Here is a 16,968-nt window from a genome sequence, read left to right as displayed (position 1 = left end):
ATATTGCTTTGAAGAAAGTTAATGACCGACAACTGTGAGAAAGAAAGACTAAATTTCACAAGAATTCGACTCGCCATGTTGAGGAAAATTGTGAACGACATTTCAGCTGCAAAATTCTCTTCTTGAAATTCATCTTGTTTAGCATGGAAAATGTTAGGCATGTAGCTTAAAGTTTGGTGTGAAAGTGCTAGGGCAATAGTTATAAAGAATATCATGTATAAATATATGCCTATATACACTCGGTGTGACAGTTTTTGGACAGGGTAGTGAATTTTGCCCAAGCCGTTTCATAAATGAGGAGATGTACGAAATCTTAGTACAATACCTTTCAAAACTTTATTGTGTTTATCCTCATACTGTTAGCACGGCGAAAGTATTATTTAGGGGTCAAAGTTGCAAAATTTTGACCCCATGCTATTGAGGGCGTAGTAATCGGACTGCTATCGCAGTAATCGGACGTCGTATTGGGAATGTAATTGTAGGGGCTAAATATTGATATTTTGTAACTTCAAACCCCACGATTTTCAATTTCGATGTGTCTATAAAACTGTTTGTAAAAATTTCTTGATAAATTAGTTACGTTCAATCCATGGACGACGCAACTATATTTCAATGTTTATGGTGCTTAATATCAGACATGGGCTGTCTCTGTGCGTTGCTTTTGAAACCTTGTATCGTACGGTGTGTTAAACTTCACCAAGTTTGTAGCACACTAAAATAGTTTCTACAGAAAAAACTATTCAAAACGGGATAGCAGCTTCACCTGACTTATGCAGTAATATGACTTGTAAAACGATATCAATACAGAGCGAAGTGAGTACAACGAAAAGCATGTCACTAAATGTCCGAAAACTGAGGTCGTCAGAAAACTGTCACACTGAGTGTACATGTGTGCAAAAGTTCTGGCTAGTCATGTGCTCCTCCCCATAGGTCAACGGTCAATGCATATTTTCACATGTACTTACAGGTGAGCCAAAACTATGGCCAAGTTCATGGGCAAAAGTCAAGTGAAACATCAATGGAGTGATTTGAAATCCATAGTTGAGTGTGGTGACTATTCCAGAGTTGAGAGACCTCCATCCTTGGCTGGAATATTCCCGGAAAACATCACAAATTCCTCCTCCCTTGGATGCTGCAATAATGTAAAAAATCCGCAGAAGTTGGGAAAAATTTCAAATTAGCCTTTGTCATACGGCATACCTCTTGATAATCTTATACAAAGCATCACCAGCACTATGAGGGTCTGAAAGTTTTAGACCATTAAGCTACAAAATGCTATTCCATGGCAGTCTAAAATTATTGTGTATAATCTGGCTGTAAAAGTATTCATATAGCATATATGACTTCTCAAAATAACAGCACAGAAAGAGACTTACAGGAGGGATAGCCGATCCATGCTAGACCCAGCACACCATTACTGAAATCTCGACTACACATTGTGTATGCCAGGCAGTACTCGTCAAGGTTAATAGATGACGCTATGTCCAGGAATTTCTCAACTCCAATATTTTCATTGGCAAAGAGATAGTCCGCAGATCCGATATCATTGGGTGTATAAATCTAAAACAAACAGAATTAAAATCCAAATTAAACCTAATTTTCAAATACTCATCTCATAAATACATGCAAATGAATGTATGTCTTCATAAATTATTTGTAAAGGTGCGATGTCCCCCTTAGGTGATCAGCAGGGCCTGGGTCAAAAAATAATTTCATTTGTAATTTCATTTGTACTTTAATAAAAGAGACAATCAATATATTTATTCAAATCATTTATTCTTTTTATCCTTGGGACTTCATGTATTCACTGTTCATAAAAGTAAGATCAGCGGTCCACCACTTTTGATCAATCAACTCCAAGACGACTGCTTATGGCAGATTATGAAAGACTTAAACTTTTGCTCAAAGATTTCTCAATGAAACTGCACATCATTCTCTTACCAAATCAAGAATAAAAATCAGAGGTCACCATACAAAGTTTGGAACCAGAGAAACATATTACCTGACATTTGAATGGCTCCCATCCCTGTCTTAATTTTAAGGAGAAAATAAATTTTTGATTTTTGAAAAACTGAGACACTAAAAAGCTTTCTTACTCCATGAGCTTTTAAAGGAGCCCCTTCAAACAGTTGACCAGACAAGTGTTGTAAAACTTTGAGATTCTGATTATCTGTCCAAAAGGCGCAGTCTACCTCAATCATATCTTTTGTTTATTCCTTTTCCAACCAAGTTCATATTTCACCATCAGGTCAAGTTCAGTACACTAGTGAAGCACAATATATCCCATTTGGTACATTTTAACAAAACAATTGAACTTTTGAAGGCCCCTGAAATCACAGATACTGTAAACATGATTTTTATGGACTAAAACTGTTGGAACAAACCAAGCCAAATGGGTGGAAATACCTATGGTTTCGGCCCAATACTGCTTCTCACTGAGTTGGCTAATGGGGAAGTGATACTGTCTGGCAGATAAAGGGTAAAAGGCATAGGCATCACTAATGAAGTTTTAGGTCAACACTTTGGACAAACAAGTTATTTATACATCTAGGGATATAGCTTTAATGTTACATTACATTTTATGTGAGTTAGTGTGCAATAACAATACATTTATTGGGAATAATAATTCTTTGGACCAAAACTTGATTTTATCTTTGCACAGACAGAATTGAGGACTCCGATAACAGAAGCTACAGAGGAGAAGATGAAAAATATTAAACCTCTATACATTGATTAAATTGAGAATGAGTGCACATTGGTAGCAAGTTGACTGTCAAACAGGATTGTGGCAGATGAAATTTCATGAAAACAAGATGAAGCAAGCTTTATTCCTGTGTCCTTTGTCCATATTATGACCTTGGTTTTTTTATTCACAGTTAACAGACTGCAAAGAGAGTGCTGTCCATTCCAGATACATGTACACAAAGGATAATGGTACTGTGATAACAGATTTTCCAAACAACCAATGAATATCATCCATTGTTTGGTAAATCTGTAGATGTATAGTATGTTGACTTACGGTAGAGTGGGCCTCAGGGACAGATATTCAGATTCTAACATTTTTAAAGTACCTGTCTAGTCTACCGCTTGTGGTAGCTCATTTTAAACTGTCTGAGAAAAAACAGTTTTCAATGTCCTACTTTTCCGGAAATTGAAAATTTTACTTTTTCCCTAGAGTTAACACAAGGATGGTGGCCATTTTGAATTTCAAATATCAGTAAATATTAGGTGATTTGTTTCTATAGTACCAAAAACGGTGACCCAAGATTTTTATTCTTGATTTGGTAAGAGAATGGAATGCTTAAAAGTGTCATTGAGGAAAGTTTGAGCGAAAGTTTATGTCTTTCACTTTCAAGGTGCATTCTACCTTAAATATTTTGAACTAAAGTTTGTGGATTGACCATTGATTATTTCCATCTTGGTTTTCAATGAGGACAAAACATTTAGTTGATGCAGAGCAAGAAAAACATTCTAGAAAAGAAAAGCGCTCTATCGAGAATGGAGACAGAAATCCATTTCATGTCCATGTTTTTGTTAAGCGTTCTCATTTGAATACTGAAGTACACATAATGTTTTATAGTTTCATTGTTAAAAAAGCACAGTTTCACAGCTGATAGTAGAAATCCACAAAACTACATGTACTTCCAACATGACTTCAGTCAAGGCTATAAGTATATTCATAAGAAATTAGCCTGAGATAATTCATGCACTTGTCAAAACTTATCATTTTTATGCAATATACCAACATTAATCAAAGTTGAAACATTTTACAGTCTCTTACTGGAAGGAAACTGATACACTTTTCTCAATGTTAAACAAACATAATTTCAACTTGAAGCACTGATTGATTCTTGAAAAGCAAAAGGTTATGCATAGTGATGTCTGCAACTTACAGTATGCAAGGCAAAACATGTTTTAAAGATTATCACTTGGTTTGGGTAAACAAATGTCAAAAACCTTCTCCCATTGGACCTGAAGGTAAATGCAAATTGTGGGTGATTCAGGATCATCCAGTGCAAACAAAATCCAAATTTTAGACACTCACATGTGGCATAGCCCCTGCCCATGGCTATGCCAGCAGAAAACTTTCCAAAATGTTCCAACACTCCAAAATTTTGCAGGTTTGTCAAAAGATATAGATAATTAATTGGATTATGGGAATCAAAAGAGGGGGTACATATGATTATTATAAACTCATCAATTCTTTATGCAGAAACAGACTGTATACACACAAAACAAAGAAATAAGGCCAGTGGCAACACTCACTCTCAATCTCTTGAGAATAAATCCAATGCCTGTATAGGATCCAAATTCAACTGCCTGGTAGATGTAATTGACAGCTTCCAATGCACCAGCAATGCTGGCAACCACTTCCTCGTGGCTTCCATACCTGATTATGAAATAACAGTAAAAGTAGTTTTAGTCTTCTGGAGTGAGTCAGAATAAAATGCATGTGCACTTTACATCCAACGATAGATCACAGTGTTCTGCCGAGGCCGCGGCCTTGCGCCATTGCCGCAAAAATAAAATTGAAGACCCCAAAAAAATCAATCATCGGGTCCGGCAGGCGCAGCACGCCATCAGTCCCACTAAACTTTCGGTAAAAAAATACACTTATTTACGTACTATACGCGAAAGGCCAAACGCGGAAGTAGACATTCCACGCTGCTCATGCGTGCATGCTGCTCGTGACAACATGAGACGTGTTGCTTCCATAGCAACCTTCAGTGATTTTTTATTTGCATAATCGTGAACCAGGTTTTCATCGGCTAGATTCAAGTCAGCCAGTCAGCGTCTCTGTTAAATTCAATGCCTCACAGTATTCTCTGGCAGTGGAAAGAAAATTGCTTCCGTGAATAAATCAAAACACCGAGGCAGAACAATTCTTAGTTTTTTTGGACCAATTCCGCCCTAAAAAGGCAAATCCAACACCCGGACGAGTGAAGACAATACGATCGAACATGACATCGTGTCTCAGCTGTTTACATCCTCGGAAACTGAAAACCAATGCACGCCGCTGCCATCCACATCGGAAAAGCATCAGTCAGAAACAGAGCAGTCTTAAAACATTGAGCAGCCATGCATCGGAAACTAAGCCTTCATTGAGGCAGGCCAGTGTTTCCGTTAACGCAAAATCCTGCGTATTTTACGCAAAATTGTTCTGAAATACGCAAAATAAATCATGACTGCGTAAACTAATACGCATTGAGAAATGCCGCCCCATGACACGACGTACTTGCCGCACTGCATGTATTGCATTGTATTGCCTGAATGTGGTTCAATGCAGGGCAAAATTAGAACATATGCACCTGCTTGCGCAAGTGACATTTATCATGATATTGCAACATTTTAGATTTTAGCAGACCGCAGCACTTTATGCAACATTGTATTTCATCATCACAAAAACGTCACGTCAATCAGTTCTGTGCAGACAATGGCACTACAGATGCAAAAAATTCGAGAATCGATCGAGTCTACGTTATTGGTAACACAATACCAGTCCGGGTTATGTCCATAGAGAGAGGATAGTACGATTGACCAATCAGCGAACCTGCCGCCGCCAACGTCATGAATACTTAACCATGCAAACCTTGGCTCGTACATTGCAACGAGTTTGGAACTTTTCGGCTTGATTTCGCCCTTTATTTTTAGCACTGGGTAGTTTTTAGTTGTAGACGTTACACACAATGTTCAGTGCGGCCGAGATGGTGACCGACACAAGTGGTTAGTACATTGAAAATTACTTATTTGGATGAATTTCCTGGCCGGGTACGGCTCCCAGAAATCAGCATTTGACCCTTGTAAATCTACAGTAAGTTATTTGTCGCCAAATATCGCCTATTTTGGTAAAATTTCAATTTAACCTTGCCAACTGCAGTATGCAGAATTTTTCAAGCTTTACAAAGATGGGTCAACTGTTTTAGTCGGTCATCGGAGCACGATGGAGCACGATTTTTTCGATCACCATGCGTTTCCGGTACGATTGACCCTTCGCTCAGAAAAACGCGCGCCGGATCAATCGCCGAGAAGTTAACCAAAAGCTGGAAAAGAGAACGAAAAACGTCCAATAACTCTTTGTCGAATATGGTTAAGGGTAAAGAAACTCAGAAAACTATTCCTGAAGAAATCTTACAATTTTTAACACGGTAGAACGTCGCCAATCGACTGGAGCTAAGATACTTCCGGGTAGCCAACAGTCTCACTCGATCGGTGGATCTGTCAGGTCATATCGCGATCTGAACGAAGTGAACCAACGTAACCTTTGACCCTTGTTACATATACAGTACGTGATTGGTTCTTGCCTTAATTTCATTACATATACGGTACGCCATTGGCTCTTCCCTACTATCCTCTATATGGACATAACCCGGACTGAATACAGTTTATGGTGTCCAATCCATGCCAAAATTACTACTTTGATTTTACAACACAACATGCTATTTCACAACTCAACATGCTATTTGACAACACATCATGCACTTCCAAATCCTATTTTACAACTCAACATGCTCTTCCCAATTTCATTTGACAACACATCATGGACTTCCAAATCCTATTTTACAACTCACATGCTCTTCCCAATTTCATTTGACAATTCAACATGCTATTTCACAACTCAACATGCTATTTGACAACACATCATGCACTTCCAAATCCTATTTTACAACTCAACATGCTCTTCCCAATTTCATTTGACAACACATCATGGACTTCCAAATCCTATTTTACAACTCAACATGCTCTTCCCAATTTCATTTGACAACACATCATGGACTTCCAAATCCTATTTTACAACTCAACATGCTCTTCCCAATTTCATTTGACAATTCAACATGCTATTTCACAACTCAACATGCTATTTGACAACACATCATGCACTTCCAAATCCTATTTTACAACTCAACATGCTCTTCCCAATTTCATTTGACAACACATCATGGACTTCCAAATCCTATTTTACAACTCAACATCCCATTCTAAAGCTAGCTCTGCGGAGCAGGGCAGTGTTACTGGCTATCGAACAAGATTCAAAATGGCGGACGCGAAATGGTCCCCTCGCACAGAGAGAGAAATGCGAACTTTGCACAAGTCTAAAAACGCAGCTTAGTACATTGTGTATCTAAACAAAATGAGCGTGCTCGAAAACTAGGATCGATCACGGTTATAAATTAAAAATTGGCTGTTTTTGGAAAAGAAACTGTGCGCTGCAATCAGCAGTTTTGTCTATTGTGCACCGTGCGTGGGAGGCTTATCGTGAAAGACCGAGATTTACTATATGGCGCATCTGATACGGATATGGTCCCATCGCATATAGAGAGATGAAAATAGGCTTTGTGTAAGTTCAAAAGCACAGCTTAGCTCATCGTGCATCTAGACAAGTTGAGCGTGCTCAAATAGGAGATCGATCACGATTTTCGGTGAAAATAACCGAGTTTTCGGTGGAGAGACCACAGTCGTTTGGAGAGCTATTCAGCGCTGGGACTATTCGCCCCATAGACGAGTGTGCAGAAGCGAGAAATACCCCTCGCTTCTGTACACTCGTCTATGGGGCGAATAGTCCCAGCGCTGAATAGCTCTCCAAACGACTGTGGAGAGACTGCGCGTTGCAACCAGTGGTTGGTTTTGCCTATGGCGGTCAGCAGGGCTGTGGTGGGAGGCCTTTAGCCGGCAAGGGGTGGACCATTGGGGAGTGGAAAATTTTCGAAAAAAAATTCCCCACAAATTTCAATAAAAATAATCAGCCAAAGAAACTTGAGAAAAACAGATGACGCACTTTGGTAAAAAAGAAAAAAAATCCGTCAAAAGTTACTTTCTGAAACATTTTTATTTCAGTCTGCATCAGATATACTACGATTCTTTGGCCAAGAAGGGGGGGGGGAGGGGAGATCTGAAAGGTATGATCGTGGCCAGTAAATGAAGTAACTTTTTTATTTTATAACTTTTTGTTCTGTTTATCATATTTTTTCTTTCACTGAAGTTTGGCATCGTAAAGTAATTCGAGATATAAGATAATGTAAAAATCTTATCTGTGATATCGATTGTTAACAACTGTATTGTGGGTCTTTACACTATGATTAATTAACAAGAATTCAACAATTCAGGCAGCTTGCATCGGTACATAAATGGGAAATATTCACCAACCATATGACAAACAATCACTTTCTTTGTATTTCACTATTCAACGAAACTGATTTCCATTGTAATGTTCTAAACTTTATTTTACAATTAAACATTACAAATCCGTATTTTTCTTTTCAAAATTTCATTTGTACACTTGTCTTGACGGTTGAATACCGTGCGTGTGAAATGCAATAGTGCAGAAGAATACGGATAGCGACATTACAGCGACCTCTATCGGTTGTTATCCACACAGTCTTTCTCGCGAAGTCCGTTCCAACAGAGCTTTGACCCTTGTCTGGCCCCATATTCGTATTTTACATCTCCGCTTGCTGAGGCTTAGTTGTCAGCTGTCATGGCTGTAATGTCGCTATCCGTTCTTCTGCACTATTGCATTTCACACGCACGGTATTCAACCGTCAAGACAAGTGTACAAATGAAATTTTGAAAAGAAAAATACGGATTTGTAATGTTTAATTGTAAAATAAAGTTTAGAACATTACAATGGAAATCAGTTTCGTTGAATAGTGAAATACAAAGAAAGTGATTGTTTGTCATATGGTTGATGAATATTTCCCATTTTATGTACCGATGCAAGCTGCCTGAATTGTTGAATTCTTGTTAATTAATCATAGTGTAAAGACCCACAATACAGTTGTTAACAATCGATATCACAGATATGATTTTTATATTATCTTATATCTCGAATTACTTTACGATGCCAAACTTCAGTGAAAGAAAAACATATGATGAACAGAACAAAAAGTTATAAATAAAAAAAGTTACTTCATTTACTGGCCACGATTATACCCTTCAGATCTCCCCCCCCCCCCCCCCCCCTTCTTGGCCAAAGAATCATAGTATATCTGATGCAGACTAAAATAAAAATGTTTCAGAAAGTAACTTTTGACGGATTTTTTTTCCTTTTACCTAAGTGCGTCATCTGTTTTTCTCAAGTTTCTTTGGCTGATTATTTTTATTGAAATTTGTGGGGAATTTTTTTTTCGAAAATTTTCCACTCCCCAATGGTCCACCCCTTGCCGGCTAAAGGCCTCCCACCACAGCCTTGCTGACCGCCATAGGCAAAACCAACCACTGGTTGCAACGCGCAGTTTCTCCACCGAAAACAATCGGTTTTTTTCACCCAAAATCGTGATCGATCTCCTATTTTGAGCACGTTCAACTTGTCTAGATGCACGATGAGCTAAGCTGTGCTTTCGAAACTTAGACAAAGCCTATTTTCATCTCTCTATGCGATGGGACCTATCCGTATCAGATGCGCCATATAGTAAATCTCGGTCTTTCACGATAAGCCTCCCACGCATGGTGCACAATAGACAAAACTGCTGATTGCAGCGCGCAGTTTCTTTTCCAAAAACAGCCAATTTTTAATTTATAATCGTGATCGATCCTAGTTTTCGAGCACGCTCATTTTGTTTAGATACACAATGTACTAAGCTGCGTTTTTAGACTTGTGCAAAGTTCGCATTTCTCTCTCTGTGCGAGGGGACCATTTCGCGTCCGCCATTTTGAATCTTGTTCGATAGCCAGTAACACTGCCCTGCTCCACAGAGCTAGCTTTAGAATGGGATGTTGAGTTGTAAAATAGGATTTGGAAGTCCATGATGTGTTGTCAAATGAAATTGGGAAGAGCATGTTGAGTTGTAAAATAGGATTTGGAAGTGCATGATGTGTTGTCAAATAGCATGTTGAGTTGTGAAATAGCATGTTGAATTGTGAAATGAAATTGGGAAGAGCATGTTGAGTTGTAAAATAGGATTTGGAAGTCCATGATGTGTTGTCAAATGAAATTGTGAATAGCATGTTGAGTTGTAAAATAGGATTTGGAAGTGCATGATGTGTTGTCAAATAGCATGTTGAGTTGTGAAATAGCATGTTGAATTGTCAAATGAAATTGGGAAGAGCATGTTGAGTTGTAAAATAGGATTTGGAAGTCCATGATGTGTTGTCAAATGAAATTGGGAAGAGCATGTTGAGTTGTAAAATAGGATTTGGAAGTGCATGATGTGTTGTCAAATAGCATGTTGAGTTGTGAAATAGCATGTTGAATTGTCAAATGAAATTGGGAAGAGCATGTTGAGTTGTAAAATAGGATTTGGAAGTCCATGATGTGTTGTCAAATGAAATTGGGAAGAGCATGTTGAGTTGTAAAATAGGATTTGGAAGTGCATGATGTGTTGTCAAATAGCATGTTGAGTTGTGAAATAGCATGTTGAATTGTCAAATGAAATTGGGAAGAGCATGTTGAGTTGTAAAATAGAATTTGGAAGTCCATGATGTGTTGTCAAATGAATTGGGAAGAGCATGTTGAGTTGTAAAATAGGATTTGGAAGTGCATGATGTGTTGTCAAATAGCATGTTGAGTTGTGAAATAGCATGTTGAATTGTGAAATGAAATTGGGAAGAGCATGTTGAGTTGTAAAATAGGATTTGGAAGTCCATGATGTGTTGTCAAATGAAATTGGGAAGAGCATGTTGAGTTGTAAAATAGGATTTGGAAGTGCATGATGTGTTGTCAAATAGCATGTTGAGTTGTGAAATAGCATGTTGAATTGTCAAATGAAATTGGGAAGAGCATGTTGAGTTGTAAAATAGGATTTGGAAGTCCATGATGTGTTGTCAAATGAAATTGGGAAGAGCATGTTGAGTTGTAAAATAGGATTTGGAAGTGCATGATGTGTTGTCAAATAGCATGTTGAGTTGTGAAATAGCATGTTGAATTGTAAATAGAATTCGGAATGGCATGTTGTGTTGTAAAATCAAAGTAGTAATTTTGGCATGGATTGGACACCATATACAGTTAATGGTCATTACGTCGCATGTTATTTGGAAAGTGTTTTCGGATGACCGTTTAGACTCTGTCGGGTTGCATTCTTGAGAGGTCCCGCTGGACTTTGAACAGTATCTGCTTTTTGTTGACCCTTTGAAAACACTAATTTCACAGTCAGAAGGTCTTTTCTTTGAACATGAACTCATTGGGCTGCTCAACGATCATATACGGGACTTGCATCACGGCATGGCAAGCGTTCAGCTACACCTTGAAGCCCCCCAGGTTGTTGTTTTTTATTAATAGAGCATGCGCATTACAGGAAACCCTCCAAATTCTACAGAAAAGACTGCCCAACTCACATCAGATACTGATTCCTTAGCCGTACGCATTTTGAATACATTTTACGCAAATAAAAACTCAGTTGCGTAAAATCATACGCAAGTTTTGAACAGGCATGTTCGACGTCTTCATGAAAAATGGTTACGTGATTTCAGCTGGCTCCACTACGATGCCAAAAACAACCAAATGACTTGCAAAGTATGCATAAAGCATAATAATAAACGAAATACGATGACCCGAGACAACATGAATTTCCGAACGAGTACACTTACTCGCCTTGTAGACTGTAGGTAGGACCATAAAACCGCAGCACTCATGGAATCTGCGAGTTCGAACTTCGAAACAACAACACGGGTATGGCACGTAATAAAGTGTATAATTGTCTTGAGAATGACCCCCTTTTTTCAACAGCGACCCACTTTTTGAGCTTCCATGGGCCCTCAGACCCCACTGATGCAAAAGCTTGGCAGAACACTGGATCAGTATTGAACAAAAAGTCACATCTAGCAAGGAGAGACAAAGTTCGCTGCAAAAATATATGTTGTTTTGATAAATACCTGGTATTTCTACAGAAAGTGCTAATTACATGCATGATGTATTGTCAACATGATTTTTTTTAAATTCAACTTGCTTGGTGCAGCTACTGCGGTTATGCTATATAATTAACTTGATCTCATACTTAAATGTACAATAAATCCCAATGACAAGTAAAATCCCTACTTTCAACATGAGATGAGTGTATATGCAAATATCAGTCATACAATATAGTCTCTGATGGAAATTCATAGCAATTTTGATCAATGATATGTGATATATCAACCATAAAATTTCATTCATACTCTCTTACTGGTTTGAGCAACTTGGCAATTACAAGTATTTCATAACAAATGGAAAAACATGAGAAATCTGCATCTGCAATGAAGCTGCATGTATATGCATACTGTACTATAATGAACGAGCCGGTGACATGCAATCAATGCATAGTTCAATCTCATGCAACATTTTCAAACACCTGTCTAATGCAGCTAATCAATGGAGAATCATGTGACTGGGATTTACCCTTTCTGACTCATAACAAAGCTTTGGCAATCCTTACAATGATGTGACAGGAATTATTGAAGGTCCACCAGCAGCCATTTTTTGATGATTTTTGTCACTATTTTTGTTTTGTATGTCAACAGCTAGTTCTTGTTCTCTTCCTGGAAGCATGTTTCAACACCTGCTATTTAGCCTGCCAGCATGGCATGGAATGCCTGCCAAAATCAATCATCTAAATCATTGGTGTGCTGCAGGTTATAACTGGATCATTGCACAACATAACTGAAGTACATGTACTTTACATCACATCAGTATGTCATGACAGTTAAGCATAAAATATTTCATTTTGTAATTGAATCATAGCATTCTAGCACTAAAGTATTGCACAGAAAAACCTCATTCTGCATAGACCAACCACAGTATCGCATAGGCATATTTTGGCAGGCATTCTACACCATACAGTATAGTGTCCATACGTGTATGCACTCTCATTGTTTACATTTGAATTCCAACCAGACTTCCAAGCAGAAGTCCAGACCAGAATTCACTTCGCAATGATAACATTGCAGTTCACAGGTGTACAAGCTCAGATGTCAAGTTCAGTACTGTGTATCTCAACATGCTTTGGGGTAGTACTGCTAAGATATTAAAGTTAACATGAAAATCAAAAATCAAGAAGAAATCATCAAAATTTTACCAGCTACTGCCCCTGTAAGTTCTTGAGCAACAAACTCAGGACTACCGTGGCAAAAACACAGAAGACATCCACCAAAGCAATATGACACCAGTAGGGACCCTTATCATCATGCTGGCAGATACTGCATAAATTAATATGTAAATGTGAAAAAATCATACACAGAATGCATATTGATTCCTACCTCTCATAGAAAGTGTGGTCAGTTTCAATTAAAAGTGGACATGTGTTCTGACTCTCATCTCTCCTGTATCTTTTCTTTGAAAACCATGATGACGATGACGATGATGATGATGATGAAGATGATGAGGATGATGGTGATGATGAATCCTATTACAAAACATAGACAAACTCACATGCAGTTAACCTTAACATTCATGAACATTATTGTGCCTTCATGAAGTCTTCTACCAGGACTTAACCACATAATTTATGCAATCAATTGAGTTTTGATAGACATGCCATTAAAACTTTGCTAGTGGCGTTCCATGCCATGATCAGTGCCCATGATGTAACATCACAGAACTTAAATTGCCTCAAAATTATAAAATGTGTCTGAACTTACATGAATGACGTGTGAATAATCAGTGTAAGCTTCTAATATATTGGTACATAATGGTATAAACATTTCCTACACAGACTAGACAAGGCGGAATATGGCATAGTGTTTTTAATTTAATAATATTTGATCCATACTTTGTTACCACCTCGATAACCTTAATTTGCATAATCTAATGTACATAATATACATAATCTAATGTACATAATATTATGATACCCTAAATTAGAACCAAATCCCTTTAAATTTTTCAGGGAGAGGGGATATTCCCCCTTGTAAAAGAAACCTTGAAAATCACTGCTTCATTAGCGGTAAATTTTAGTGTATTTTCAGTTTAGTTACAGCTATATTTATTGTTCCCATCAGAGCTCATTTTCCGGATGCACAAATGACTTATTGCCTAAAACACCCGGTTTCAAATCCAGAAATATACCTCTTTAACGCTATCCTGAATCTTTGCCATTTTGGTAAAAATTTCCGCGCTCATGGAACAGCCTGAGGCTCCTTGGCCATCTTCTGAAAGTTCAACATCTTTTCCCATGTACATAACCGAATGGAAGTGTGTGTCACCATCCTTGAAGTATCTCTTGGCTGGTTCAATGAAGTATTGATCGCTACCATTGTAAATGGCACCGCTAAAAAGTCCATCAATGATAGAACCATGACAATGGCTGGATGGTTGTCCTAGAAATTAGTAATCATTATACAGGATTAAGCTTTGGCAAAATCAATGAAATTGGGTGGAAGTTGTCATAGATGCTGTATGTTAAACTATATGCTGTTATCAATTTTGAATGTTGTAACACCTTGTCAAAATAATATTTTGTCAATATCATGGTGATGTAGTGAACAAATACTCATAGAACACTATGGCAGGTCACATTCTGACCGATATTTTTGTCGCCGATGGTTTCAAAATACACGAGACACTTTTTGGCATTGCAAATTTGCGTCATTCTTGTATAACAAACCGTTTTACAACACAAAATCAGTATGTTTTTGTCGTTTTGAGTGTACACAATGTTTGATACAGCCACAGCGATGCATTGTGGGATAACTGGGAAAAAGAACAGGTAAATATATGACCTTTGACCCCAAACCAAAACATCCAGAATGCACAAGCTTCCTTACCTTCTAATTCTCCCGAATAAAGATAAGAAATGTCAGCATTTTTCACACCATCTGTTGTCTCTATCTGAAAATCTTTTGTAAATATTGATGTTGATCTTCTGAGTCGCATGTGGAAATGTCTGTCAGTGGGCAAAAAACAAAGATCCTGTTCATCAGCAATATTTTTAAATAATATCAGAAAAAATATTTTGTGATTTCTTACATCTTATCATATGGCCCTTGATAAAATACCTATTCGGTTAAAAGCACCAATAAGAACAGCAATGAACAGAAATTAATCAACATTAATTGCTCTTTTTGATCACACTGTACCTGTATCAGGAAAGCCTGCATGTTCCCAAGGACATTGGTCAATTTTTTTTTAATTATAATGTATAGCAAAAGTCTGCTAGTATTTTACCAACAACGCCAGCTTGTCAGACAAATCTGAGAGTGGTGGCCATTTTAGTTTGTTTGGTTTTTTTTCACTGAGAGTCACCAAGGCAACACAGGTCGTGTGTGCAATGTCACATTGTCACCTGTTTGCAGGTAGGCAGTACTGTGTGAACTGTTGCTGGGGCTTATACTTAGGCAAAAACTTTAATGGAAGTGCCATCGGATAACATTACAAGACGCAACTTATTATTCCTGTATCCTTGTTTCTGATTGTCCTTCATATTTTTATGTTGGCAACGTCGCATTGTAGGCATACAGTGGTAGCCATTTTGTATGTTTACTTTATTTACTTGCAAATTGCAAAATGTAGTTCATTAACACTCCAAAACTGACAAAGTTTAACGTGCATATCTCAGCATTTCCCGTAAAATATCACAGCTCATATTTTTTACGGTAAACGTCACCAGGATGGTACATTATCGGAAGAGGTATATATGATAATGGTAGGATATGATTGTGTATACAATTTTGTTTTCTACATGTTCCCCTCCATGGTATACACTTTATGTCTATACATCATCTCATTTTGCTCAGAGTTTGTAACTTTGTAAAGGCATAGTTTTGAAGTGAATCATTATTTTCTCCTATCTGAATTTGGTCGGCTCTACTATGTGGAAGTATGCAATGAATTAAATACATCGCTAAACATTTGAATTAAGGTAGAATGTGCCTCAGTAACAGATATTAAGACTCTAAACTTTTACAATTTTTTCTGATCTACCACTTGTGGGAGTTCATTTTAAAGCTCGAGATCTTGGTTTAAGAAAAATTTTTACAGTCTTAGTTTTTCGAAAATCAAAATTTTATTTTTCGCTATACAGTTAATACAGGGATGGCAGCCATTTTGAATTTCAAATATCAGTAAATCTTGGGTAATTTGTTTCTCTCGTACCAAAATTTGCACAATGACCCTCAATTTTTATTCATGATTTTGAAAGAGATTGGTTGAAAGTTTCACTGAGGAAAGTTTGAGCAAAAGTTTAAGTTTTTCAATTTCAAGACGCATACTACCTTAAGCAGTATAACAACCACAAGGCTGTGTTACAGTTGGCCAGGCTTAGGTATCATTATAACATATTCTACACAAATACAAACACGTTAAAAAAAATTTGAAGGTTTCGATTACTAAAACATTCGTATTTAAGTTGTGCTGTCTTTAGTGGTTGTGTAATATTTTGTATGCAAAGGTGCATGCATATGTTGCAATTGGTAGAATCTAAAACGGTTGAGTGTTTTATAAGCACCCATTGTGAAAATCATGTCATTGCTCAGTGAAGTAAAAAGGGAAGTTTAAACAACATATGGTAAGTGCCTGTTGATAGACTGAAGTTTAAGAAATACACCATACTGTGCACAAAATTTGTGCACTGACTCACAAATTCCATGCTCTTAAAATGTTTGCATTTGGTTTCATGTTTGGGTGTAACACTAACGGTGATTAATTGTCAGTTCACCACCTGGAGATGAATGCTAACACCCACGTCAAGCAGCGATCATATTCAACTCACGTCACACCAGTTGTCACTGACGGTTCTTCTGCGGTTATTTCAGACAAGCGAAGGAAATATTTTCCACTGAAAAATCAATCTTAAGGAATCCTGATTCAATTTCTGCCTTTTCATACCAAGCATAAACCAATTTCTCAACCAAATTTTACTGACAATTTTGCTACTGTAGGACATATCTTGTTCATGCATGAAATGTGAAGTAGTTTCAATGCAGCACACTCAATTCTGGTTCAATGACCTCGTATAAAGATTCCTGGCACTGTGGTAGCCATATTGCTCACTTTATTAACAAAAGGCTTTTCTGTAGCCACGCTCCCTTCTACGCTATTAATGTCTGACACATAAGATTTTACAT

General features: G+C 37.5%; 1 protein-coding gene across 2 annotated transcripts in view; it reads right to left on the bottom strand.

The window, feature by feature from the left end:
- Nucleotides 1-16,968, bottom strand: part of LOC139116869 (disintegrin and metalloproteinase domain-containing protein 10-like) — a 42,232-nt gene that overhangs the window by 22,237 nt on the left and 3,027 nt on the right. For both annotated transcript variants that reach the window (XR_011548403.1, XM_070679600.1), the window contains exons 3-8: nt 14,671-14,789; nt 13,973-14,223; nt 13,165-13,310; nt 4,267-4,390; nt 1,377-1,560; nt 966-1,132 (exon numbers count right to left, since the gene is read on the bottom strand). Coding sequence is in view for 1 of the 2 variants with exons in the window: in XM_070679600.1 (XP_070535701.1) it covers nt 966-1,132; nt 1,377-1,560; nt 4,267-4,390; nt 13,165-13,310; nt 13,973-14,223; nt 14,671-14,789 (991 nt within the window). In the remaining variant the exon portion in view is untranslated. The remainder of the gene's footprint in view (nt 1-965; nt 1,133-1,376; nt 1,561-4,266; nt 4,391-13,164; nt 13,311-13,972; nt 14,224-14,670; nt 14,790-16,968) is intronic.

The sequence above is a fragment of the Ptychodera flava genome, chromosome 18, assembly GCF_041260155.1.
Source record: "Ptychodera flava strain L36383 chromosome 18, AS_Pfla_20210202, whole genome shotgun sequence".
NCBI lineage: Eukaryota > Metazoa > Hemichordata > Enteropneusta > Ptychoderidae > Ptychodera > Ptychodera flava.
Note: the sequence above shows the minus strand (reverse complement) of the source record. Positions and strands in the feature narration are given on the sequence as shown.